We start from the raw sequence: 27,850 nt of genomic DNA on the forward strand, positions 1-27,850 counted from the left end.
TATGAAGTATAGTTTGAGAGATTACAATTTACAATTCAGCCTACAGTTTCCACTGCATCCATTTCACTTTTTCTCTTAAGATGTATTGATTGATTGATTGATTGATTGATTTGAAAGAGCAACAGAGAAGAAGGGAGACAGAGATTTTCCACCCATTGGTTCATTTTCCCAAATGGCCACAGCAGCCAGGACTGGGCCAGGCTGAAGCCAGGAGTCAGAAGCTTCTTCCTGGACATCCATGCCGGTGGCAGGGGTCTAAGCACTTGGGCCATCTTCCGCTGCTTTCCCAGGTGCAGTAGCAGGGAGCTGGAAGGTGAATGGAGCAGCCGGAATGCCAGCTGCGCCACGGCCCCAGCGCTGATTGGGTTTCCCTCTGGTGCTACTGCGCAGTCAGCTCAGCGGGACCGGGGACACTGCGGTCGGGGTGTGGGGTTCCGTGCTGTCAGGAAGCAGTCCCAGGTTTGCCCCCTGTCACACCCAGCTAGTTCCCTGCTTCTCCCGCAGAGAGATGGGGGGGGTGGCACGAGAAGCAGACCTATAGAGAGGGGAATGGGTCTCGTGGACCGGGACCCTGTGCACCACGTCCCAGCCAGCCTTGGGAAGCAGCGAAACGCGTGCTGAGAAAAGCACATTTCAGAAGCCGAGGCAAAACCCACCTCCCTCTGCCCCCGCCCCCGCCGCTCCTAGGCCTCTGCCCCAGGAGGGCTCCCTGAACTGCCTTCCCCTCCCAGAGCTGGGGTCCCTCCCCAGCTCAGCGGGCCGTGGGTCTCCTTGGCTGTCACTCATTGGCCACAAGCTCCCCCCAGGCAGCGTCCCAGGTCCTGTGCCCGGTGCTCATGGGTGCAGGCGACACCGCGGGCCAGCCTTTCTGAAAGCTCGCACTAAACCCCCTGAGCTTTCCTGAGCTTCCTGCTTGTTATTCTCTGCCATTTCTTCTCTCACCGCCTCAGCTCTGCGTTCCTGCCCCGTTCCGTCACGTAAATGCCATCCAATACGGGGTCTGAGTTTTACTCAATGTGGTCACGTGGCTCAGGATGATCGTTGAGGCAAATTACAAAGAACGGAGCTGAGCGTGTGTGTGCCTTGTTTGAAAGGATAACTTTCTAAGCTTGGAAGTAACAAAATCACCAAATATCAACTAATTTAATTTTTTAAACCAAAAAGACATTTTTAAAGAAAAAAAAGTCCAATGACCAGACTAGATAATTGTGATAGCAGGTAAGTATTAATTAATCTTCCTGAGCGAAAGCACAGGAAATATTTAACCTCAAATGCTGTTCAAGAGATGTCAGTTTCCACAAGGAGGAACATTCCGCACTTGGGCATTAGCGAAAACAGAAAGCAATGAGAGGGGCCAGCACTGTGGTGCAGCGGGTTAAAGCCCCAGCTTTAGTTTGAGTCCCGGCTGCTCCACTTCCAATCCAGCTCTCTAATATGGCCAGGGAAAGCAGTAGAAGATGGCCCAAGTCCTTGGGCCCCTGTACCCACGTGGGAGACCCAGAGGAAGCTCCTGGCTTTGGATCAGCTCAGCTCTGGCTGTTGCTGAGTGTTGGGAGTGAACCTGTGGATGGAAGAGCTCGCTCTCTCTCTCTCTCTCTCTACCTCTCTCTGTAACTCTTTAAAATAAATAAATCTTTTAAAATAAAAAAAAAAGCAGTGGGAATAGGAGAATTATCAGCCCAACCCCTGACACTGCCAATGGCTGAGGCACTGAGGCAAGCCTTTGGGGATAAAATTGGCAAGATGTTTGGAGAACCCTAAAAAGTCATACCCTCTTACCGAAAACCCCACACTGGTGGAACTTGCCCTAACCAGAGAATCTCCACAGGATTATCTATCGGATTCTTTTTTGTAGATTTATTTATTTGAATGCCAGAGATACAGAGAGAGAGAGAGAGAGAGAGAGTCTTCCATCTACTGGTTCACTCCCCAAATGGCTGCAACGGCCAGAACTGCACCAATCTGGTGCCACGAGCCTGGAGCTTCCTCCAGGTCTCCCACATGGGTGTAGGGGCCCAAGGACTTGGGCCATCTTCTGCTTTCCCAGGCCATAGCAGAGAGCTGACCAGAAGTGGAGCAGCTGATACTCAAACCAGCGCCCGTATGGGATGCTGGCACTGCGGGCGGCTGCTTTACCCGCTACGCCACAGCGCCAGCCCCTGTCTATTGGATTCAGCGAGCCTCCCACTGGGCACCGAGAGGAGGTGGTGGGGGACATTGGGCTCCCTGCCCCCACTGTCCTACGCCCAGAGCAGTTCCCTTGTGTCTGTTTAGTACACAGAAGGTTTCCACGTCTATAAAAGAGATTTGAAATCCATTGATGTAAAAGAACAAAGCACACTTTCTGACAAGATGTCCATCACAGTGTGATTCCAGCAAGGGAGAGCTGGGCTGAGTCACAGCCTCCCTGAGGGAGGGGCCCCGTGCTGAGGGGGCGCCCACTGCAGACGTGCCCAGATGCCTCATGGGAGTGAGCGCATGTGTGGGGCCAACCCCTGCCGCACAGCTCTGCACGGCGGCGCTCCGGGCAAGCAGGGGACAGTGAGTTCAGGGGCGTGGTCAGGGTAGAGGGTGCGAGCAGCTTCATAAAAATCATTACAGCGTCAGAATACTAAGACCACAATGGCATTTCTTTAGGCTGCACAAAAGGGATGGCAGGTTCCCCTGCACGCAGGCAGGCGTCAGCGGGCCATGAGGGGGCGGAGCCAGTACAGCCCGTGGCCTTCTGATTGGTTTACTCCTCGTTAAGTTCTCAGATGAACCACATGAAATTGCCGTCTTTTCCCCGTGGTTCGCGGGACTGTTTTCGCTGCTGCCCCTGAGCAGTACCAGAGAGCTTCCTGTGTGCCCCGCCCAGCGGAGGTGCTTTTCCACCAGAGAGTTAGAGCCCAGAGCCCCTGGATCTGATTGTCTGTGTCTGTCTGCGTTGCCTGCAGGCCCTGATCCTGCACCAGCTGGGCCGCTACAGCCTGGCAGAGAAGATCCTCCGAGACGCGGTGCAGGTGAACTCCACGGCCCACGAGGTCTGGAACGGGCTGGGCGAGGTCCTCCAAGCGCAGGGCAACGACACGGCCGCCACCGAGTGCTTCCTGACAGCCCTGGAGCTGGAGGCCAGCAGCCCCGCCGTGCCCTTCACCATCATCCCCCGCGTGCTGTGAGCGGCCCCAGGAGCGTCCTGCTGCCCCGAGGGCACACGTCTGCCACACTGAGGCCCCGTGGATGCCCCAGGGACCGCCGTAAAGGAACCAAACCGAACCCGACGCACCGTTGTGTCCACACGCACCTCCCTGTCCTTTGCCAGCCGGCGATCGTTTCTGAACCAACACGTGCTCAATGGATTATGTGCCATATTTTGTCAGCTAGCATCGAGTTTTCAGTAAAAAAAAAAAAAAAAAAAAAAAAAAGATTATGGAATTAATCAGCACATGTAGGAGAATCTATTCCAAGTGAAAAGGCGAGTGGCAGAGCAGATATTTTTATCCGAGCTGTCCCCTCCTGCCCACCCCCGCTCCTGCCCCAGCGGCCCAGAAACCAAATGTGAATTTTCTGTTCCCCACCTCAGCACTAGTCTAGGCCGGGACACCAGCTGACAATTTCTTGGTTTTATTGTCAATGATTGTACCATGTGATGAATTACTGTCCTCACTTAGAACAAAGCGCCAGTCCAAGAATATTTATATTTTACCAATATATGCCTGTTACGAGAGAAGGAAATATGAGTTATTTAAGTTTAACTTTTTTATGTGAATTCAGAGTTTATTTATCGATGGAAATATGTACAAAGAAGCTGCAAATGGAATATTTACCGACATTCCTTATACATGACAGACACTTGGCTAAATGGGAAGATGATGTTAATAATAAAATGATTTTTAAATGGACCCCTGGCCCGTGTCATTCATAAAAGCTCGCAGACCAGCAGGAGGTCGTGGCTTCGTTCCCCGATGGGGGGAGCTGCCCGTGCCTGGGTGCCCGCCCTGGACAGGTCAGCCTGGGCATGAGGGGGCCCAGCAGGCAGGGGAGGACCCTACACGGGGGTGGGCCCAGTGAGGCAGCTGCAGCTCAAGCCCTGGGCCTGGGCCTGGCTCCACCTCTCCCGACCGGAGCCGGCCCGGCTGGCTCATGTCTTTCATCCAAGCCTCTCTGCCTCATTTTTGCAGCAACAAGCCTGGTTTGGGTTTGGGAATTCACCTTTCCCGACTCTCCCCATGTTGTCTGGATGGGGCTTTGGGATTAGAGCATATGACTTGAGCCTGGCCAATCAGCACCCTGCATTCACTGGCGCGGAGGTTCAGGAATGAACATGTGACCTCGAGTGGTCCAATCAGGATGGGAGCTGCAGGGATAGGCACCTGCTCCTTTCTGCCGGCCCTGAAACTCCCAGGTGAGGCTAAGGACGTGGCAGCCCTCCTGCCGCCATGATGGGAGGACGCCGAGGTGTGGGGGCCAAAGACGGAGTCCAGCAAAGTGGACAGCGAGACCAGGAACCCTGGAGAAGCTGAGCGGGCTTCTATAACCCCGGAGCTGTCGGCTGAGTGCTGTAGGGCGGCCCCGACACCAAGGCAGGCAGGTGAGGGGTAGCTGAGGTCTGAGGAGGGACAGCCATTGTGGGTGTGGCGGGTTGGCACCCCAGCCTCAGCCCTGACCCTGCCGGGCAGTAGCTGGGGCTTTGGGAGGTCAGGAGTCATGGAATTGTCAGATCCTGACAGGAAAGCGCAGGTGCACCACGTGGGGCGGCCTGCTCCGGGTGGCGGTCCAGGGCCCAGCCATGCCATCCGTGCAGATCAGAACCAGGCAGGCAGGAAGTTGCCCCCACTAGGCTGGTGCAGTCCTGCACACATCAGCCCCTGCAGGGCGCTGGGGACAGGTCCCGGTCACCTGCCTGACATCTGTCCCCTCCATAGCATCCCGTGTCCCTCGGGAGGACATCTCTGACTCTGCACCCGGGTGGCCCGAGGGTGGCCACGGGGGCATGGCCTTGGCCACCAGAGCCCTACACCCCCCTCCAAGTTCCATGATGGGTTCAGGTGTACACGGTGACCCACACTCAGCTAGTGAGAGGCCCTGGTGGGACTTGGTTTGGGAAATGTTAGAGACCTCTTCCTGCTGAGTGTGGTCGCCTAGTGTCACGTCAGGTGGGGCTGCTGGTGGCCGTTTGGTACCAAGTGGGGCAACCTGCCTGCGAGTGATGCCAGCTTGGGAAACAAGAAGGAGCAGGAGAGGCTCTGGGTCCCAGTCACCGTGGAGCCCTGGAGCCCGAAATTTTCCCATCGTCCTGTGAGGCGGCACAGCCCCTGCTTTGCCTACAGCGAGCCTGAGTGGGCTTCTAGCACTGAGCCCCAGACGCCTGAGAAGTGCAGGGGCTCCCTCTCCCCACCTGGGAACCCCTCCAGACGCCTTGGCCCGCCTCCTTAATCCCACGCACTCCCAAGTCTGCATTCCAGTTTTCTCCACTCAAGCTCAGCCTCCCCGCCTTGCTCCCCAGCACCCCGGCCCAGCCCCCACCTCACTGGCCCTGGCCGTGCTGCCCCACTTCTGCCCTGACCCCCCTCAAGCCCGTGCGGAGACTGGATCGGGTCTCCATCCTCTGCATCCCTACGATGGCTTGCTAATCTCTTGCCTGGAACCAGACTCCATGTCCAGGCGCCCTGGGGAGCCTGGCCCGGCTGCATCTCCCCCAACATTCTCATTGCTCTGCCTACCCTTCTGGTCTCCAGTCTGCTGAGCCCCTCTGGGCTGATGGTACATATGCATCCACCCATTCACTCACAGCTGAAGGATCCGAGGCTGGAGCCCGCGGAGTAGCCCAGGCCCTCCCGCAGGGCCTCTCGGGTGGGGCCGGCTAACTGCAGGTTACAGAGATCAGGACGCCGGTGTCTTTGGGGGTGAGGGCCACGTGATTCTGCCATCCACAGGGTGGAACCTGGGAGACAGGGGCCGCTGCATGTGGGCAGCCACAGTAAGGGCCGAGTGGAGAAAGTGCTGAGGCGTGGTGGGCGGCAGTGCCGTGAGGACAGAGCCAGGGGCTCTGCCCACAGCAGGAGGCTGGGTGTGAGGGGAGGTCCAGGGTGAGGGGAGGAAGGAGCTGTCGGGTGCAGAGAGGGGCCAGGTTCCTCCCAGGTGAGACCTCAGGGTGCGAGCCAGGGCAGCTCTCAGGAGTGGGGACCCCAAGTCTGTGAGCAGGCGCTGCCCCCTCACCAGACCCCCAAAGCCATGAGAAAGATGTCCCCTCTGTTTGGTTAGGGCAGCCTGGGCTGACTGAGCCCAGGGTACAGGCAGCCGAGAGTGGGATCAGGAGAAAAAGAAATGGGAGGGGTTGGCACTGAGACACCGCCTTCTAGAACCTTCCTGCAGAGAGGCACAGAGAGCCCCCATGGGGAGCAGGTGAGGCAGGGGCTGTGTCTGAAAGCACCCGCCGAGGACACTGGGGTGAAGGGAGGGTGCTGGCAGGGCGACCGGGGACGGGAAGCCGGGGGGAGCCCAGGCGAGCCCGGTGGAGGGGCCACAGTGAGGGTGGGCTGAGCCCTGGGGACCCCAGGCGAGAGGAGGCCCCTCTTTAGGACCAAGACAGGCCTCACCTGGCTGCCTCCCTCGGGCCTTGGGCCTGGGCATGGCCGGGGCCCTCAGACACACAGGGCCGGGAGAGGTAGAAGCGCAGCACCTCCCCAGGTGTCAGGGAGAGCAGACCTCCTGTTCTGTGTGCCCAAGGGAGGGCGTGTGGACATGCGTGTGCATTGGATACATGTGAGTGTGTGTGTGCGTGATTGCGGACATGTGTGGATATGTGTGCGCACCTGTGGACATGCGTGTGCAAGTCCAGTCTGGGACCAGCGGCAGCCACGCACGGTCCTCCTCGATGCCCCCTCCCATCTGCCCACCAAGGCAGCCCCAGCCTTTGCCGGGCTCCCCACATCTCAGGAGTCCTCCGCCCCCCCCCCCCAGTACAGGCTGCCGGTCACACGGCTCCGCTGAAGACTTGGGGGCTGCAAAGGGAGCACCAGAGCAGGGGTGGCCCCCCAGGGCACTCTCAGCTGCTCTCTCTCGGGGGCTCCACCTGCCTCCGTCCTGCCCTTCCCTGCCCCCCCGCCAGGCCAGCAGGGGGAAGGTTGCCCAACATAGGGGCAGCACTGGTGTGGCATTGCAGTGAACAGCCTGGCCACTGCCCCTCTGCAGGCTGCTCTCATCCCCCCAGCCGAGGTCCCCCCCCCAGGTCCCCTCTCCCTGGCTCCCCTCTCGCTCCCTCCTGCCCACGTGACCACAAACCCTAGAGACCTGGTTTGAGTCCTGTCCAGGGGAGGCGGCTGGGGGCAGGCCATGCAGGCTGCCAGGACCCTCAGGGCTGCCCCCGCCCACCGCCAGCAGTCACTCATTTCCGGGGTGGGGCAGACGGGACTGGGCCCAGGACCTCCCAGTCGCAGCTCTGACAGGCGTGGGCCCCTGCAGGGTCTTCTGAGGGCCAGGCTGAGGCCCCATTCTCAGGGCCGTGAGCTGGGAGACTATGTCAGCGCTGTGCCTTCCGGGGAGCAGGGGGTCCTGACCAGTCCCTGGCCCACTCTGCAGTCTCCCGGGCTGAGGCGTGAGCCAGCGGGCATCAGGGATGGCGAGCTACTAGGCAAGCGCCTCAGAGCCAGATGCTCTGGCTTGAAGTGGGGGTGGCCATGGGGGCAGGGATGGGGGGAGCAGAAAGGTTGGGAGGTGGTTTCTGCAGGTCCGCCTTGGGCCCGGAGCCCCAGCTGGCGTCTGGGCTGCCCACGGCCTGCGAACCCCTTGGTTTCCCTGACCACTGCTGTGCGGCGCCTGAGCCTCTGGCCACAGCGGGCTTCCCTGCTGACCTCTGGGCTGTGAGTCGAGCAGACCTGGCTGGGACCCCAGCGCTGTCCGGTCCCGCGACTTTGGGCCGAGAAGGGACCTCGGGGAGAAGGGGCCTCGGACTCCTGGTCTCTGGGGTGGGGTCCTGAGCTCCCGTGCTGGGCTGTTGGGCAGATTAACAGTCTGTCTAGAAGAGCGAGCAGCCAGCCCCCAGGGCCCCCTCCAGGACTTCCTGTTCCCCTCAGGCCTCAGTGCAATGTGCAGGGTGCGTGGTCCGCAGGGTGAGTGTGCCACGTGTGGGGTGCGTGGCCCGCAGGGTGAGTGTGCCAAGTGTGGGGTGAGTGTGCCACGTGTGGGGTGAGTGTACAATGTGCAGAGTGCGTGGCCCGCAGGGTGAGTGTGCCACATGCAGGGTACGTGGCCCGCAGGGTGAGTGTGCCACGTGTGGGGTGCATGGCCCGCAGGGTGAGTGTGCCACGTGTGGGGTGTGTGGCCCACAGGGTGAGTGTGCCACGTGTGGGGTGTGTGGCCCGCAGGGTAAGTGTGCCATGTGTGGGGTGAGTGGCCCGCAGGGTGAGTGTGCAATATGTGGGGTGCATGGGCCACAAGGTGAGTGTGCCACGTGTGGGGTGAGTGTCCTGCAGGGTGAGTGGCCAGGGACCAAGGGGCTCCAGAGCGGGACAGAGAGGGGAACTGCTTCTCCTCCTCTCCCTCCACCCCCACAGTGATTTCCAGATGAGATGCGAATGGAGAAGGTGAGGGTCAGGTGGGGGCTGGGATGCACCTGGCCCACCCTGCCTGCAGTGCCAGCACAGCCGGGGCATGGCCGGGGGCCTCTCCCCAGCTTGGCTGCCTTGGCCTGGGAGCGTCATCCTTGGGCCCGGGGCCAGGTGAGGCTGAGGGGGCAGGTGCAGGGCAGCCCCGCGTGCCCTCACCACCTGAGGCTGCAGCTGGGTGAGCTGAGGGCACAGATTGGGGCCAGCTGGGCTGGGGCTCGACTCGGGGCCTGGCCACCTACTCTCTAACGAACCTCAGATGAGTCACACGTTTCTGTGGGTCTCAGTTCCCTTCCCTGTAGACAGGGAAAACACGGTCGCTGGAAAGATGCAGAATGTGTACAACGCAAGCACAAGGTAGGGCATCCAACATGTTCTCAGGGAGCCTGCTGTTTTGTTGTTGCTGTATATTTGAAAGGCAGAGAGAGAGAGAGAGAGAGAGGGAGGGAGAGGGAGAGGGAGAGAGAGATCTCCCATCTGCTGGTTCAGCCCTCAAATGCCCGCTAAAGCCAGGGCTGAGGCAGGCCAGAGCCAGGAGCCTGGAGCCCCGTGCAGATCTCCCGTGTGAGTGTCAGGGAGCCATGTACTTGAGCTGCCTCCTTCTGCTTCCCAGGAAGCACATTTGCAGGAAGCTGGAACTGGAAGCAGAGCTGGGACTCGAACCCAGGCACTCCGATCTGGGAGGCTGGCATCTTCACCACTGTCCCAAATGCCAGCCCCTGGAGCCGGGTTCCTAAGTGCCTTTCCTAGCAGTGTGTTTGGGGTTATGTCAGCCTTGAGCCCAGCCGTACCCTCTCAAACAGTACCACCAGTGGCCCACTCCCCAGACCATGCAGAGAGCTGGGGGTTCCAGCCTGGGCTACAGCCCCCCTCCCCACCCCACCCTGCCCACCACCACCAGGAGGGCATGGCTACCGTACAGGTGGACTCCCCGGACCCACCCCAGCTTCTGGGGCACCTGGACCAGCATGGAGCCACTGTGCAAGCGGGAGCCAGGCCGTCCTTCCTGTGCGTGGCTTCTGTGTACCCAGCAGACTCTGACCAGGCACAGCGGCCTTGACCTCAGCAGCTGGTGGTCTAGCTGGGAGCTGGCAGCCAGGCAGCCAGCGGTAGCTAAATAAGTCAATAAGTAAGACCATTGGGAGAGAGGTGACATGGGTAGGAACAGTTGGAAGTGATGTGTAGGAGGCTCCCTGAGGTCCCAGCAGCACCTCTGTGAGGCTGTGACACCGAGTGGCAAGGTGTCCACCACGGGGGAGCCTGGGTTCTCTGCCCGTGGGAGGGGCTGTGAGCTGACGTCCCGGAAGTGAGGTTCTGCTGCTTTGTCCTGCGTGACTGGGCCCGGCCAGTTTGCAAAAGGCCTGGCGCATTCTCCGACCAGCAGCAGGGACCCCACCACGAGAAGAGGAAAAGGCCACACTGTCCACGCTGGAACTGTGGCCACCTAAAATCCTCTCTAGAGGCTGGCTTGCTTTATTTTAGATACAGTGGTCCAAAGATAGCTACATTCATTTTTGCAAATATTTTTATGTAACCAAGAGTCGTTTTAAAAGCAGCAAAGTTAAATAACAATAAGTACAGCTCAAAAACAATGAGGCTTTTCGGCAGAAGTGTCTTACAATTCTCTGGCTTGCTGCTCTACAAAGTTTACAAATTAAAAGTCCTTGTTTTAACATTTTGTAGGATTTATTTATTTGAAAGGCAGAGCAACAGAGAGAAAAAGAGAGGGAGGGAGGGAGAGAGCGAGCAAGCGAGCTCTTCCGTCTGCTGATTCACTCCCCAGAGAGCACAACAGCCAGATCTCTGGTTCAGGCCCAGGCCAGGAACCAAGAACTCTGTGTGGGTGGCAGGGGCCCAGATACTTGGGCCTTCGTTGGTTGGTTTCCCAGTTGCATTAGGAGGGAGCTGGGTCAGAAACAGAGCAGCCAGGGCTTGAACTTAGCTCCAGTATGGGACGCGGGCACTGCAGCCGACAGCCATAATCTGCTGTGCACTACACCAGCCCCTAAGTATATTTTTAAAATATTATACTAGCCGGCGCCGTGGCTCAACAGGCTAATCCTCCGCCTAGCGGTGCCGGCACACCGGGTTCTAGTCCCGGTCGGAGCACCGATCCTGTCCCGGTTGCCCCTCTTCCAGTCCAGCTGTCTGCTATGGCCCGGGAGTGCAGTGGAGGATGGCCCAAGTCCCTGGGCCCTGCACCCCATGGGAGACCAGGAGAAGCACCTGGCTCCTGCCATCGGATCAGCGCGGTGCGCCGGCCACAGTGCGCCAGCCGTGGCGGCCATTGGAAGGTGAACCAACGGCAAAGGAAGACCTTTCTCTCTGTCTCTCTCACTATCCACTCTGCCTGTCAAAAAAAAAAAAAAAAATTACACTAAACATTTGTTCCCTATGTGATTTTTTTTAGTTTTTTAAAAGATTATTATTATCAAGTATTATCAAGTAGATAATACTTGAAAGGCAGTTACACACACACACACACACACACACACGGCACAGAGAGAGATCTTCCATCTTGCTGATTCACTCCCCTAATGGCCACAACGGTGGAACTGAGCCAGACTGAAGCCAAGAATTTCTCCCAGGTCTCCCACATGGGTGGCAGGGACCCAAGCCCTTGAGCCCATCTTCCACTGCTTTCCCAGGCGCATTATAGGAAGTGGAGCAGCCGGGACTCAAAACAACACCCCTACCGGATGCCGGTGCCGCAAGTGGAGGTTTTACCCAACCATGCCACAACCCTGCCCCCGGTGTGTTTTCAATGAAGTGAAATCCTATGTCTATATAACACTTGGTGGGCCAGTCCACTTACATTCCTTTGTCGTGAAACTCTATAGACGAGGTAAAGACTGCACAACCGTGGGTCACGGGCGCCTGCAGAGCGTCTTGCGCACGTTCTACGTCAGCCACCCACGTACCTCACGTGGAGTCAGAGGTGCAAGCTCACATTGGCTGAGCACTGCTTGTGCGCCAGCCTTGCTCTGAGCGTCCTGCATGGCTGATCGCGTCTAACCCTCACGGCAGTCCCGAGACAGCACTGATGGGAAGTGAAGTCTTCCCCGCAAGATAATCAAGCTTTGCCCAAGGTCGGGTGATCCATACCATGAGGCTCTTTCAGTAAGTTCGTGGCGGGGCCATGCTGTGGCATAGTAGGCTAAGCCTCTCCCTGCAGTGCCAGCATCCCATAGGGGCGCCAGTTCGTGTCCCAGCTGCTCCTCTTCCGATCCAGCTCTCTGCTATGGCCAGGGAAAAGCTGTGGAAGACGGCCCAAGTGCTTGGGCCCCTGCACCCACATGGGAGACCCGGAAGAAGCTCCTGGCTCCTGGATTCAGATCAGTGCAGCTCCAGCTGTTGCAGCCATTTGGGGGTGAATGAGCAGATGGAAGACCTCTCTCTCTCTCTCTCTCTCTCTCTAAATATGCCTATCAAATAAACAAATAAATACCTTTTAAAAACTTAATGGAAAATGAAATTAGATGGTGAGTTTTGGGGTAGACACCCCTTGGAACGCCCACATCCCATGTTGGACCACCTGCTCAGGTCCTGGCTCCGCTTGTGACTCCAGCTTCCTGGTCTGCACACCCTGGGAGGCAGCAGTGGTGGCTCAAGTACTGGGGTCCCTGTCATCCTGGCCTGGATGGAGTTCCAGGCCCCTGGCTCCTGCGAGGCCCAGCCCTGGCTGTTATAGGCATTCAGAAAGTGAACCGGCCAATGTCTCTGCCTCTCAAATTAAAAACATAACAAGTGCATCTGAGTGCACACAATTTTGAAATCCATTCTTCTTTTCATAATACACATTTTCCACAAACTTTATTTTTAAGATTTATTTTTCTTGAAAGATTTCCACCTGCTGGTTCGTTCCCCAGTTGGCTGCAATGGCCAGAGCTGTGCTGATCGGAAGCCAGGAGCCAGGAGTTCTTCTGGGTCTCCCACACAGGTGCAGGGGCCCAAGGCCCTGGGCCATCTTCCACTGCTTTTCCAGACCATAGCAGAGAGCTGGATCGGAAGAGGAGCAGCCGGGACTAGAACTGGCACCCTAGGATACCGGTGCTTCAGGCCAGGGCTTTAACCCGCTGTGCCACAGTGCCGGCCCCTCCACAAACTTTCTGAAAACCCCTCATCCATAGGGTTTGAATCCAGGTCACCCGACCCCAGAAGGCGCACGCTCAGCCACTTGTCTCTCTCCAGCATCTCTGCTTGTCCGTCTTAGGACAGGCTTCCAGGGAGAGGGCTGGTTCATCTGCTTTCACTCACCGAAGGCTCAGCGCGTGCACGTCCGTGGCTCATCTCACTCCTCCCAACTCCACGAAAGTGAGCAGTACACTGGCTGCTTGGTGTGAGCGGGTGGAGTCTGCATGGCAGCCATGCGTGGCCACCAGTCATTCCCGCTAGAGAAGGGAGGGAGGGCTGTAGGCTCCTCCCCACAGGCTCAGCTCGCCGGATGGATGGTGCTCCAGGGAGCGGGAGGTACAGCCCCCCGCCAGCGAGCAGGTGCGCGTCCTGGCAAGGCAGCCTGTGGCTCACAGGGTCCACACTGGAGGCTGAAGGCTCAGGATGCTGCTGGCAGGATTCAGGGTTCAGATTCCCCCCTGGTCAGGTCAGGCAGCAAAGTGCTCACAGGGTTGTAGACCCAAGACACAAAGAGCCCGGGGCCTGGAGCCTCCCTGGGGGCCGCTGGAGGCATGTGCGCAGTGTTGCTGGCCGTCCTGGTCCATCGCGCGGCCGGAACACCACAGAGCCTCATTTATAATGAGCAGAAGCGGCTTGGCTTACGGTTGGAGGCGGGGATGGCCGGAGCCAGGGGCTGGCACTGGCAAAGGCCTTCTTGCTGTGTCATTCCGAGCCAGACAGTCATGAGACAGGGCAGGAGAGAGGAAGAGGGGCCCAGCAGTGATAATGAGCCCTGGGTACTCCCGCCATAAAAGCGTCAGTCAGCCGGCGCCGCGGCTCACTAGGCTAATCCTCCGCCTTGCGGTGCCGGCACACCGGGTTCTAGTCCCGGTCGGGGCACCGATCCTGTCCCGGTTGCCCCTCTTCCAGGCCAGCTCTCTGCTGTGGCCAGGGAGTGCAGTGGAGGATGGCCCAAGTGCTTGGGCCCTGCACCCCATGGGAGACCAGGAGAAGCACCTGGCTCCTGCCATCGGATCAGCGCGGTGCGCCGGCCGCAGCGCGCTACCGCGGCGGCCATTGGAGGGTGAACCAACGGCAAAAGGAAGACCTTTCTCTCTGTCTCTCTCTCACTGTCCACTCTGCCTGTCAAAAATAAAAAATAAAAAAATAAAAAATAAAAAGCGTCAGTCCACTCACACGGGCAGAGCCCTCGTGGCCTACACATTCTGAGAGCCCCTCCTCTTGATGTTGTTACAGTGGCAGGCACTTTTCTTTTCTTTTTAAGAGTTCTTTATTTACTTGAGAGGCAGAGTTACAGACTGAGAGAGAGGTCTTCCATCCACTGGTTCACTCCCCAAATGGCTGCAATGCCTGGAGCCGGGCCGATGCGAAGCCGGGAGCTTCCTTGGGTCTCCCATGTGGGGGCAGGGGCCCAAGCACATAGGCCATCTTCCACTGCTTTCTCAGGCCATCAGCAGGGAGCTGAATCAGAAGAGGAGCAGCCGGGACTTGAACCGGTGCCCATATGGGATGCTGGTACAAGGCGGAGGCTTAGCTCACTACGCCACAGTCAGCCCAGGCAGGTACATTTCTAACACATGTTTCTAGGGAGACAGATTTAGACCACTCACCACCCAGTGCACACACCCATGACCCCGTAACCACACACACACACACACACACCCGTGCCTGGGAAGGCAGTGGATGATGGTCCAAGTGCTTGGTCCCTGTCACCCACGTGGGAGACCTGGATGGAGCTCTGTCTCCTGTCTTCAGTCCAGACCTGGCTGTTTAGAGAGTGAGCCAGTGGATGGAAGGTATCTCTCCCCACCCCCCACCCTTCTTTCATTCTGACTTTCAAATAAATAAATAAATAAATATTTTTAAAAATACATGTCTACATAAAGATGTGTACAATAATATTCACAGTAGCTTTATTTATAATGTCTCCACACTGGAAAGCAATGCAAATGTCCATCACAGAAGCGTGGGTAAGCAGGCACCGTGAATCCTAACCGTGGTGCTCCCCGGGACAAAGCCGGCACCTCCCCGCACTGCCGCCCGCCCGGCGCTGTCTCTCTTGGAGAACAGGGCGGCTTTGGCGGAAGCTCCTCCCGGGCCAACTGGTTGGAATGAGTGAGATCCCAGACGGCCGCCAACATGCCCTCCAGTAGACCTCGAGCCTCATAAGAACCTCATTTCCAGGCTAAAACTCAATCCTACTGACAGTTGACAGTCGTCATGGCAACCAGCGGAGCCTCTGAAAGGACAAAAAGAAGGCAGCTCCCGGGCTCAGAGACTTACCAGGCCCCTCTCCCAGGAAATCCACAAGTACCCCTCCTGCTAATTAGCATGCCCCTCCCCCTCATCCCTGCGGCCCCACATCCGGGGCTCCTCGGCCCAGCAGGTGGAGAAGTGGAAGCCCGAGCTGGGCCCCGCTGCTCCACGCCTTGGAGCTGGGTAAGCCCGTGCTGTTTACGCTCAGCTTCGCTGGCTCCAGGACCCGACGTGGGGGTGACAATGGGCTACCGCTCGGCGAGGGGAGGCATGAACTGTTGGCAGGTGCAGCAGCCTGTGTGAATTGCAGCCCAAGGTGGTGAGGTCACAGGGCCAGGCAGGAGCGCTCACGCTGTGATGGCGTGGACAGGAGACAGCAGGCAGCGAGACCTGCGGGGACAGGAGAGGGCAGATCCGTGGCTGCCTGGGGGTGGGGGGCAGGAGGGAGGGGCTGCCAAGGTCACAACGCGGAAACTGGGGGTGATGCGTGGAACTGGGTGAGGGCTCCGTGGGGTACACTTGTGTCAGAGCACATCAAACCACACACCTTATGTATGCGCCCTTGTTACATGGGGACCTATTCACACACACACGTGTATATGCACATACAGCAGTCTCCTCGCCTGCAATACGGGGTGATCCCCACGTGCCTCACACCCCCTACCCCAGTGGCTCCAGGCTGGCCAGAAGCCCTCAGCCCCTAAAGCCCTGGGGCCCAACTCCTGCCCCTCCAAGACAGCGGATGAGGGCTCCCCTCGGGTGCATGACCCATGGGTGCGGGGAGTCCATGTACTCCCCGTCTTTCTTCTTCCTCAGGAAAAAAGCCTACTTGATGCTCCGCACAATTGTCTAAAAATAGCCTGGGTCACCACGGCCTGATTCCTTTTTAGGAAGGGTTTCGGCAGCCCGACCCGGCCTGGCCGCTGGCTCAGGAAGTGGAGACTCGGCCCAGTGGGGCTTGGGGTAGGGGCCGGGGACAAGGGCCACGAGGACTGTCCCTTGCTCTGGCCCACCTCCATCCTCACCGAGAGCCAGGCTGCCGGCAGCACGGGAGCAGGCCGTGGCCTCCGTGTGCACACCTCCGCCCGGGCCGGGCCTGCAGCCCCGGGGGCACTCAGCCTTACCAGCGCCCTGGGCCTCAGCGGCCCCAGCCAGGAGGTGGAGCTCTCTGCTCCCTTGTGCTGTCCACCCCCGGGCAGGGACAGGCCTCGGAAAGCACAGAGCGCCAAGCCTGTGTGCGGATTATGGCAGTCACCGGCCACATTAGCCAGGGCCCACTGTTTCGACTGAGGAGGGGTTCGAGAGGCAGCTGGCACCCATCCAAGTCGCTGTCCTTCCTGGGAGAAGTGTCCAGGCATCCCGGGCCACTCTGCCACCTCCCTGTCCCCCCCCAGACCTCGGGACCCAGAGAGAGAAAGGACGCGGCAAGTCTGGACTCCCAGGGCCCAGCAGTGGCCTGCTCAAGCCGGCTCCCCTGCCACCTGTGGCCATCATGGGGCAAAGCAGACGGGAACCCTGAAGGCAGGGCCTGCGCGCAGCCTCCTTGCTCTCCGGTTCTGGTTGTCAAGCAGAGCCTGGGGGCTGGGGCCTTTCCCAGAGGCTCCTGCGGCCTCCACGCCACAAGCCCGCGGCTGAGGCCTGGACGCTCGGCTCTGGCAGCGGGGTCAGAGCGCCTTCTCTCAGCACCGGTGTGCCTGTTGCTCTTCTTAACCTGAGTGCTGAGGGTGGTTTTTTTTAATCTATTTGATTTTTAGTAAATGTATTTATTTTTACTGAATGCCTGCAACAGCTGGGGTTCGGCCAGACCAAAGCCAGGAGCCAGGAGCTCCATCTGGGTGGCGGGGCCCGGGCACTTGGGCCATCACCTGCCTCCCCGCGTGCCCAGTAGCGGGAAAGCCAGACCCAGAAGCAGAGCTGGGACTCAGAGCCCAGTACGGGATGCGTATGTCCCAAGTAGCATCTCCAGCCCTCAACCCCTGCCCCAAACCCTCGGCCCTGAGTCTGAGTCGGAATCTCTGAGTGGCTGCACCCAAGACAGCAACTTTCCCGTGAGCGCAGAGCGACTCAGCGCCTCGCCCCTCTGCCAGACCCCAGCGCCCAGCCACCCCACCTCCCCCTGCCCCTCCTGCAGGGAGCCCTCCTGTCCCGCAGGGCAGGCCGGGAGGGAGGCGTCCCTGACCGCGGGGCTCTCTGGCTGTCTGGGGACAGCAGGGACCTGCCCACCCCCCAGAGGAGCCCCAGCTGAGAGGGGCGAGGGGGGAGTCCAGCGTCCCCGTAACCTGACAGCCCATGCCTTTTCCCACCTTTAAAATCTCGAAGCGCGCCTTTGCTATACCCACAGAGAGGCGCTCTGGAACACAGCCCCTTGGGCCTGGGCCCTCTGCACCCTGCCCCCTCGGTTGGGAGGGTGGGCACACCCCAGCCAGGGCCCCACCTGAGCCAGGCACTGGGCTTTGCACCCTGTGTTTCTGGGGGGACCCGTGCACCCCTGTGGTGTGTAGCACCCGGTGCAGCTGGCCCGGCGGCTACGTTTCACAATGAACCATCCTCATGAGAAAGCTAGCTTGTTTCCCATCCCCATAACCCTCGTCCGTGGAAGTCCCGAGTGTGACTGTGTGTAGACAGGGCCTCTACAGGGGGACGGCAGGGAGTGAAGTGAAGACAGCGACCGGCAACCATAGGAGGAGACGAGGACACACACGGGGGACCACGCGAGACACAGGACACGGGCTTCCCAAGACGTCCACTCTGTTGTCTCCTTAGGCTCAGAATTCCACCCTCAGGAACCGTGGACTCGCGTGGCTGATGGCATGGCTACCATGTCCGCAGCCTTGGTGAAGCTGCCCTCGGCGGCGAACGCCCGCCCCACTGCAGACGCAAACACTGAGGCCTCACAGAGCGGTTCAGAAACTGATCCAGGACCACCCAGCCATGAGTGGCAGGAGCAGGCTTGGCAGCCAGGTCGACTGTCCTCGGAGCTCTTCCCACCGAGTTCCCTCCGTGCCTCCAAGGCTCACTGACCCTGCCGGCTCCTGGGCTGAGTCCGACATCCCCGCGCGCACACCCCCAGGCACACAGCTCCCCTTCAAGCTCCTTTGCACCCCACCTCCCCCCTCCTCTCAGCTGTCAGGGTGCCTGCCACGGGCTGCTGTTGCCCAGGCAACCACCACAGGCCCAGGGCCTGGATCCAGAGTGCCAAGTCCTCCATCACCCAACCCGAGAGCCACGCAGGCAGGGCACCTCTCGGAGGACTCGCGAGGGCAGGGCAGGGCGCGGGGCGGGGCCCAGCTGTGGCTGCACTGAGCCGGGGGTCAGGGAGGAGGCCACCCTGCCCTAACTCCCTCCAAGAACGTCCACCTCCCCCGAGAGACCCCGGGGCACAGGCATGCTCGTGGTACAGGGGCTCCAGAGGCCAGGGAGAGAGGACAGGCCCCTCCTCGGTCACCACCTTGCCCACCCCCAGGGCCGGGTGCTGGAGACCGCAGCCCCCTCAGCCCCCGGCCTGTGGCTTCTTTCACTGCTTCTGGCTGGTTTGCCTGAAGTGTGGCCCCGCGCTGCCTGCCCCTGGGCAACCACAAGGACACGGGTGCAGAATTCGCCCTGCCCGTGCCCACGCCACAAGCCGTGCCTGGCTGCTGGCTCAGGGAAGGCCCCTGAGCCTCTTCGGTTTCCTCCATGGGCGTCTCAACCAGCAGGACCGCTGAACCTGCCTGCTACACAGGCCAGCACCACGCTCACCGGGCACCGGGCACCAGCCATGCCCCGAGCACACCGCAGAAGGGACTCAGCAGGTGGCACTCCCAGACCCCCGCCTCCCAGCTTTCCAGGGGCCACAGCCGTGGGCCCTGAGCCAGGCCTGGGCTTCCATCCGAACTCTGCTGTGTGACCTTGGCCCTGTCCCTTGCCCCCTTGATGCCCCTCCTACCTCCACAGTGACTGAGGGTAGTAAAGGCGCCCGCCCGGTGGGGTTTGGGTGGAACCCCAACATGGTCGGGGACAGGAAGCCCGGAGCACAGGCCCCCACCCTGCACGCATCCACTGTTGAGGCCGGGGTGGGGCTCCGTGCAGACAGGGGTTGTGGGCCAGCCCCTGGTCCCCTTTCAGCCGTCAAGGGCCCGTCTGCTTTCCCACCCAGGCCTCAGTTTCCCCAGTGGGTTGCAGCGAGGGTGAGGGTCTCCACGGATGCTGCTTTGCTGCTGCCACCTCTGATGCAGCCCGAGTGACCACGTGATGTCAGCAGGTGCGTGGCCCCTGCTCGGTGCCCGGTCCTACGAGGGGCTCAGGCTGGCCCTGGTCCCTCCCGAACACCTCTGTGAGTGCGGGGAACAGATCCTGCCAGCTGGGGCCTGCTCCGCGCCAGGCCTCCACGGCCCCCACCCTTGCAACGTCACTGTCCCCAAGGGCTGGACGCTCACCCGGGCCCCCAGGGATAAAGAAGCTGCGATCAGTCCCGGAGGCCCCCATGACTGCCCCCAGCCCCGCCCCAGAGGTTCCTTCCGGGAGGGCCAGGGCTCCGCGGGTGGCTGTGTGACTTGCTCCTGGCAGGGGAGCAATTTCCCCTCTCCTTGGCCACTCTTTGTTTTAATGACCTCTTGGCTCAGGGCCCACGCTGGGTCAAAGACTCCCTGGGGACGAGGACGGCAGGTTCGGTCTTGCAGGGGAGGCTTGAGGCTCCCCCAGCAGGTGCAGCTATGGCAGGCCCCAGCAGACTCCACAGCCTCCACTCTGTGGGCCAGAGATACAGGAGAGGAGGAGAGGGCCAGGAGCACAAGGAGGAGAAGGGAGGCTTCCTCGGGGCGTCCGCCGCGGCCGGACAACCTCTGGATGGAGCCCGAGGTCTCCAGGGAAGAGGGTGGCCGTGGGGCCCAGAGCCTGGGCACTGCCTTCCACCGCCTCCCCCTGTTGCAGGTCCCCTGTCGACCCCCAGGCCGGGCCCAGCTGGAGAAGCCCAGCAGGCACCGTGAACGTGGGCACAGGGAGAGGGAAGCCTCCAGAGGAGCAGCTGGACCAGGGCTGGAGCTCGGAGACCGGCGGGGGCAGATGGGGGCCTGGGAGTTGCACCTGCTGCCGGCAGCCAGGAGCCTCCCGCGGTAAACAGGAGCGCGGCGGCTCTCCCCTCCTCCCCTGGGGCTGTTGCCCGAGCAAGAAGGGAGTGGAAGGCACCAGGGCCAAGCCCTGGGGCCCCAGGGGAGCCGGAGGGAGCAGAGGAGTCTGGGAGAGTTGGGGGGGCAGGGGCGAGAGAGGCCCAACTGCATCTCGGGGGAAAAAGAGAAACTCCCTCCGAACACAGTGGCTGGGGTTTGTCCCAGGGGGCTTGGGTTTCAGGACACACGGGTCGAAGTGACTGTGACACACACACACCCTGCACACGCACACGCGTCCCTGTAGGTATACACGGCCCTGCACCCCGGCACACAGCCCTGCCACACACACACCAGATGGTACTCATGGCCCCCCTGCCCTGGCCGGCACCACGCTAAGGGCTGCACATGGGCTCACACTGAGCGCCTCCCCCTCAGGGCCTCACGGATGTTTTTGGTGGCGAGGAATAGAATCCAAGCAACCCACAAACTCGGTGATTGCTCACTTCATCAGACCCTCGTCATGGGCAGCCTTGGGTGAGATCCTCAAGTACCCAGGTTCTTTCCATCTCTTTGCCCACCATCAGCACAACCAGGGCCTCATGGTTGCAGGACAGCTGCTGCAGCACCAGATATCATGTCTGCACTCCAGCAGGAAAACTGGGAATGAACAACCTAAGAGAACTATCCTTTCATGCCCATTTTCTTTACAAAGAAGCCTGCCATAGACGCCCGAATGTTTTCCCTTACACGTCATTGCCCGAAATTGAGTCAGTGGCTACAAAGGAGGCTGAGAAAGGGCAGGGCTGGCAGAGGGGCACGGGGCCTCCACGACTGATTTAGGCTGTCCCCTGGGGCTGGGCACCCCGCTGCCCTGTAGGAAATCAGGATTCAGGGAGCCAGGAAGAGGCAGGGAAGCCCATGAGCGCCCTTCACCATCCCTCCTGCAGGGGGCAGTGTGAGGGCAGAAGCCTGAGAAGGCACCAGGCCCTGAACTCCCTGGGGAGGGGGCAGGGCGCGCGCGTGCCCCCCCCCCAAAATCCCAGTGCCCCAAGGCCTGGGGCCCACGGCGGGGGGGTCCTGCATTCCCCCTACCCAAGCTCAAGACATCTGGTGCCGTGGTCACCCCTGGCTCATTCTCTGGGGTCCTTTTTTGCTGTGCAGGCCTCCCGGACACACATCTGGCCACCCAGCTCTTATCATAGGGGCAGCCTTGCCATGGCCACCTCACTCCAGGAGTCCTGGAGCCCGCCCAGAGCCCCTTGGGGGGCATTGGAGAAGCTGACCTGTGGACCGTGGCTGGCCAGACGTTCTGGGATGAAGATGGGTGTGGCTAACCCTCTCCGGGGACTGTGCCCCCACTTGGATTTGCCCCAGAGCTCCCTCTTTGGGCTCTGCCGGTGCCCTGCGCGTGCCCTGGGAGCGCCTGGTCCAGGCCGCGGGTGCTGGCGGGAGCCCTGCGGGAGGCGAGGCCCCATCTCTGTGTGCACAGCCTTCAGTGTCCCCGCGCCAGCAAATGTTCCGAGTTCCCTTCCGGGCTGGCCCTGGCCTGGCAGCTGTCAGGGAAGCCGACTTCCTCAAACGTGCTCGGGCCCGGGCTGGGCTGCTGCCCGCCTGGCACGGCTTCTGGCCGTGTCACCTGCCGTCACCTGACCCGGCCAGGGCGAGCACCTCCAGTGCCCTTCCTGGGGGCTGTAGCTCCGCGGTCACCTCTCAGAAGTGCTTCTGGGTGCTGTTAAGAGTGTGGCTGTACACCCAGGTTGCATTCCCGGGGACAGCAGCTGGCTACTAGGAATGTGTGTGCAGGGGCAGGTGGGGGGCGGGGCGGGGGAGAGGAAGTCCCTGCAGGTGTGCAAGTGGGGTTGCGGGGGAGGGGGGAGTCAGCCATCTAAGGTTACTGAAGGTCATTGCTCTCAAAGGATTTGACTTTTTTCATGCAGGTGACTTGGAGCCCTGAGCTGGGGGACGGTGGGAGGACCCAGTGGGGTGCTCAGCTCATCTGCCTGGCCCTGGGCAAGAGCTGCCCACCCTGCAGAGAGGGAGGGAAGGGGTCGAGTGAGCCCAGCTTCCCATCCAGCCACTCACAAGCTGCTTGGAGCCCTACTGTGTGCCCAGCCTGTGCTGGAGACGGGCTGGTGGCATCGCGCGTCACCGTGGTGCCCCGGTTCCCACCCATTGGTGCGCCTGTGTGTGCCCTCCCCGGGGCCTTTGGCGATGGCTACAGGCCTTCTGGTGTGACAGCTGGCAGGGGTGCTCTTGGCATCCGTGTGTGGAGGTGATGCTAAAGTTCCTACCATGCCCGGGACATGGAGTGACCCAACCCCCACCCCAAGGTCAGTGGTCACCTCCGGGCACAGCAAGCTGCTGGGGGCTAGCGTCCGCCTGGTCAAGTCATGGCTCAGGGCTGGGGATTGGTCACCGCCAGGCCCAGCGAGCTGCTGGGGGCTAGCGTCCGCCTGGTCAAGTCATGGCTCAGGGCTGGGGATTGGTCACCGCCAGGCCCAGCGAGCTGCTGGGGGCTAGCGTGTGCCTGGTCAAGTCACGGCCCAGGGCTGGGGTAGCAGGAAGCGGTTGAGCACAGGGACCAGAGTGTGCAGCCACCCGTCAGACCCCGTGGGGATGAACTGGGCAGCTGTGGAGCGTGCGGTCTGTGGCTCTGGGGTGGCTAGAGCCCGCTGGCTGTGCAACAATAGATGCGTGGGGACCGCCGGTCACGGAGGGTCCCAAGCTCGCCCAGGCCCTCCGGGAGCCTCCGCAGGCTCCAACAGGGAGGATTTGTCCATGCGTGAATGTCCAGCTGCCTCCCCTGCCAGTCGCCTTCAGAGAACAGATGGGAGGCGCGGCCTGTGCTCCCTCCCCACACCTTTCCTGCCCACAGCATTGAGGCCCAGCAGAGGGCAAGGGGCCAGAGCAGAGCCCACCCCTCGTCCCAACCCCCCGGAACCTTCCAGCTAAAGCTCACGCCCTGCACCTGGCCTTCGGATCGCTTGGCCTTGCTTCAGCTGCTTTCTTCCTTTCTTTCTTTTTTTCTTTTTTTTTTTTTTTTGACAGAGTTAGACAGTGAGAGAGAGAGAGAGAGACAGAGAGAGAGAGACAGAGAAAAATGTCTTTCTTCCATTGGTTCAACCCCCAAATGGCCGTCACGGCCAGTGCACTGCGCTGATCCACAGCCAGGAGCCAGGTGCTTCTTCCTGGTCTACCATGCAGGTGCAGGGCCCAAGCACTTGGGCCATCCTCCACTGCCTTCCCGGGCCACAGCAGAGAGCTGGCCTGGAAGAGGAGCAACCAGGACAGAATCTGGCGCCCCAACCGGGACTAGAACCTGGGGTGCCGGCGCCACAGGTGGAGGATTAGCCTAGTGAGCCGCGGCACTGGCTGCCTCAGCTGCTTTTCTAGCCACACCCCTGGAAGTCTCTCTTGCACCCCTAGACTCCTCGGGGGCCTGTCTGTGCAGGAGTCCAGGCCTCACCCCGTGTGCTCCACCTGCTGGCGCCCCCTCTGCCAGCCTCTGCCACCTCCCCACCCGCAAGGTCACTGCGATTCCCACATCCAGGCCTGCCTGTTCCCGCTCCGTGCCCCAGGGCTCCCACTTCCAGACGCAGGCCCCAGTGAACTGGACTTTAGTAAGCTTTGTAAGTGAAAACAAGTTTATACATTGTGTTTTTTAAATAGCACAGAAAGGGACCCAGCGTTGTGGTGCCATAGGCTAAGCTGCCACCTGCCACGCTGGCATCCCACATGGGAGCACTGGTTTATGTCACAGCTGCTCCATTTTTTTTAAAGATTTTTATTTATTTATTTGAAAGTTATTAGAGTTACAGTCAGAGAGAGGCAGAGACAGAGAGAAAGGTCTTCCATCCCCTGATTCACTCCCCAGACGGCCACCAGTGGCTGGAGCTAGGCCAATTTGAAGCCAGGAGCTTCTTCCCGGTCTCCCACATGGGTGCAGGGGCCCAAGCACTTGGGCCATCCTCCACTGCTTTCTCAGGCTATAGCAGAGAGCTCTATCGGAAAAGGAGCAGCCAGGACTTGAACTGGCACCCATACGGGATGCCGGCACTGCAGGCAGAAGCTTAGCCCACTACGCCACTGTGCCGGCCCGCTGCTCCACTTCCGATCCAGCTTCCTGCTAATGTCCCAAATGGAGTTCCTGGCTCCTGGCTTTGGCCCGGCCATTGCAGGCATTTGGGGAGTCAACCAGCAGATGGCCAATCCCTCTCTCTCTCTCTCTCTCTCTTTCTCTAACGCTGCCTTTCAAATAAATGAAATAAATTTTTAAGAAATAGCACAGAAGATGTCAGGAAGAAACCAGAGCCGTCTTAGTTTCACTCAGAAAGTCCTGCGCCGTGGGGAACCTCTGGGGACCTCCCTGCCCACGACCAGGTGCGGGTGTACACCGACCCGCCTGGGGCACGGCTCCACGGAAATGGGACTGGCTCTGTGGGTCAGCTGCCCTCTCATCTGTCCACGTGACACGGAGAACTTTCCACGACCCCAGGAGCAGCTCTGCCCGATCCGACTCGAGTTGCTGGAAAGTATTCCACTGGAAAGAGGAACAAAAATCTAATGGCCCGGTTTCCACCCACGGACATGTGCTGTTCGCTGGCGAGCTGCTGCGGGAGGCACTGCGCGCACCTGTCCGATGATTTCCGCACCGCTGGAACAGTGGGACACCGGCCCCACGTCGGCTTTTGGAAGGGCAGTGCCACTTTGTACTTGGAACCAACAGTAAGAACACAAGTTAGTAATGGCTACCGTGCATTATGCGCTTCTTAGGGGCAATGACTCGGTTAATCCTCCCCTCGAGCCTACAGGGCGGACGCTCTCACTGCCCATTTTACAGGCGAGAAAACTGAGGCACGGCTGTCTGCAGGAGGTCACAAGCTAGTGCGTGGCAGAGTGCTCGTTAGCAACTCGCCCACACTGGGGAAAACGCTTCTGAGCTTGTGATCATCTAACAGGAGGGGGAGATTTCCTGGCTTGCGTCCCCATTTGTGCCCACGGCCAAGGCGCCCCTCGCCGTGGGCATTCGTTCCTTTATCAATGGCTTTTCCTTGTTTCTTCACTGTTTTGTCGGTGGGGAGTAGCGCCTCACACACACACACATGCACATACACACACGCACACGCACACACGCACACACGCACACGCATGCACGACTCAGCCAGGCCTCAGTGGGGAGGGGGGCAGGTGCAGGGAGGTCCCACGCTCAGATTCCCAGGCTCAGCCCGGCCTGGAGCACGTGTCCGACAGCACGGGGCTCTGGGGAGGAGACCCTTGTGTGAGAAGGGACCCTGGAGCCCTGTGGCACTCTGCAGGGGCACAGCTAAGTCATCGGTGACTGTAACCGCAGTCCACCCTCTCGGTCTGAAATAACAGCTCCTTGTTTGCCCAGGCTTATCGTTTACCGCGTGAAAGGCCTCACACATCCACCGGATTTGAAGGCCAGGTGGCCTGGCCCATGTTACAAACGAAGAAACCGGGATTTATAACAGAACACACAGGAAGTGTCCCAGCCAGGACTGGCATGGAACCCGCACCTGCTCCGTCTGATTGACAAGGTCAGCTCAGAACCCTCCCTCGCAGCCGCGGTTTACTGATCCAGAGAACGGGAGAATTTCCTACCTGTAGAGGCCAGGGGCCTCCAAGTGCCTGGCTCCCCAGCATGCCCCAGGGCCAGGCACACGGCAGGCCTTGCCCTCACCCCCGTCTCCCCTTCCCCCACGCAGGCCCTGGGCCAGGTGGCCCTGCCTGCCAGAGAGCTCCCAGCCGGGCTGAGCTTGGGGAGGGCGCCCAGGGAGCAGCGGGCGGGCGGCACAAGGGCCCCTTTGTGCCTGTTGCTAGGGGCCCGGCTGTATTTACTCAGCCTTGGTAAACAGGAGGTGCCCGGAGGCCCCGCTCTGTTGTGACAACTCTTGGAGCATTTGCTTCTCTCCCAAGGTGCCAGCCCCGGGTGCTGTAGGTGAGCCCCACCATCCCACCACACGGTGGCTTCCCCGGGGGCTGGAGGGCGGGCCAGCGCCACCGTGGTCACTCAGCACACCCCTTGTGGCTCAGAGTGGGGAGCCAAGGCTGGCGGCGGAGGGTCCCTAACCCAAGGTCACAGAGAGGGGACTGGTGGAGACTGGCCAGACCGCGGAGCTGCCTGGGGAGCTGTCACCCTTGCTTGGCTCTCACGTGCTGCTCGCCAGCTGTGCCCAAGTCCCTGTGCCATTCCCCAAGATCCACCCCGCCCACTTCCACTGAGCAGGGCCTAGAACCAGCAGGTTGTGGAACAACCAGAGCCATGGCCAAACAGGGGGCTAACCAAACCAGACACATGGAGAGAGGTTGTAAAAGCCCTGGCGTTTCTTTGTACCGCTTGGAGTGAACACAGGACACTCCTAACTGCCGCCCCAAGGTGGAGGCAGGACAGGGCCAGGGGTGCTGTGAAGGCCCTCTCCACTGTGCCTGGGGCCGGAGCCTCCTTCCAGGGACGGTCCAATGCTACCCTGCAGTCCCCGACGTACCAGAGGCCTCCGGCCACAGGCCCAGGTCAAGGTGGCCAGCAGCCAGGGCCCCTGCGTGCCCTTTAGTCCGCGCCCTCCCCCCAGCTCCTTTCCCCTCAGGGAAGGGCGAGCCATGCTCTGGGCCCACCTCACCCCGCCCTGGGGCTCGGGAGGGCTGGGAACTGGTTTCTGAGAAGAGCCATGGCCCCTGAGCAGGTGCCCGCCAGGTGCAGCCTGGGTGGGGTGTGTCTCCTGGCCCGGACCCCGCCCTGTCCTTGCTGCACACCCAGGAGTCCACGAACAAAGGCTCTGTGTACCTTGGCCCGGCCTGCACTTGCTGCAGGGAATCCTCCGCCGTGTGCACTTCCGCAAAGGTGGGGGCCGGCCCCATGGGGAGGCCTCCTGACCCCAGGGTCACCCTATCCTGGCAGGCAGCCCACAGCTCAGGGCCAGGCCCTGGAGGTTGCCAGGCTCCTGCCCTGGCGCTCAGCCTGGCAGAGGAGGGTCGGGGCACGCGGGCCCCCGCACCTGGGGAGGCACACCCAGGGAAAATCTGCTACCTGGAAGGGGGACTCCTACCTGGCCCTACTCGCCCCGCCCCCTGCCCACCTCCAGCACCCTGTTGTAAGAAGATCCTGTTGGCCCCAGCCAGATGGTGGGCAGGGAGGAGGGAGGGGAGCGGGCCTCCTCCCCTGTGCGACACCTCACCCCCGAGAGCTGGCCATTGCCCTCACCTACAGAGGACTGGCGCTGCACGAGGTCCTGTCGGTGTGCAGGGCTGCTGATCGGACAGGTGGCCTGGAACCTATGTTCTCAGCAGCTGCCTCGCAGAAGAAAGCAGAGTCTCTATCCCATTACGCTCAGGACAAGCAGGGCAACACAACACCCCCGGGGCCTCGGGGCTAACAAACAGTCCCCACCCTGCAGGACTGCAAACGCACTGCACCGGGCGTCTGGAGTGCCTGGAATAGCGCCTGGTGTATCACAGTCACAGCGTGAGTTTGTCAGATAAAAGTCAAACGTGCTAATGGGATGATGACAATGAGGACAAAGATTACAGGATGAATCTGCCGCGGGACAAGCAAAACGGCTCAGGCCCTGGGCTCCTCAGAATCCTGCAGCTGACACGCGCCCAAGGTCCCTGGGTTCTGGACAGGGCAGTTAGTCACTCTGAGTCATGCTGCCGGGAGGTCCCGCCTGTCCTGGTCCCTGGACAACTGCCTAAGAACGCTCCAAAGGCCGGGTGAGCTCAGGTAAGTGCCGAGCGCCTCCTCGGCCCTCTCTACCCCTGTCTGGTGACTCACTC

The 27,850-nt window shown here is 60.5% G+C and overlaps 1 protein-coding gene across 3 annotated transcripts in view; it reads left to right on the forward strand.

The window, feature by feature from the left end:
* The window catches only part of TTC7B (tetratricopeptide repeat domain 7B), a 230,798-nt gene extending 227,394 nt beyond the window's left edge, over window positions 1-3,404 (forward strand). For all 3 annotated transcript variants that reach the window (XM_062181833.1, XM_062181834.1, XM_062181835.1), the window contains one exon: window positions 2,937-3,404. In XM_062181833.1, coding sequence (XP_062037817.1) covers window positions 2,937-3,158 — 222 coding nt within the window. In that variant the 3' untranslated portion in view covers window positions 3,159-3,404. The remainder of the gene's footprint in view (window positions 1-2,936) is intronic.
* Window positions 3,405-27,850: the final 24,446 nt, after the last annotated feature.

This window comes from Lepus europaeus, chromosome 22 (assembly GCF_033115175.1).
Source record: "Lepus europaeus isolate LE1 chromosome 22, mLepTim1.pri, whole genome shotgun sequence".
Lineage (NCBI taxonomy): Eukaryota > Metazoa > Chordata > Mammalia > Lagomorpha > Leporidae > Lepus > Lepus europaeus.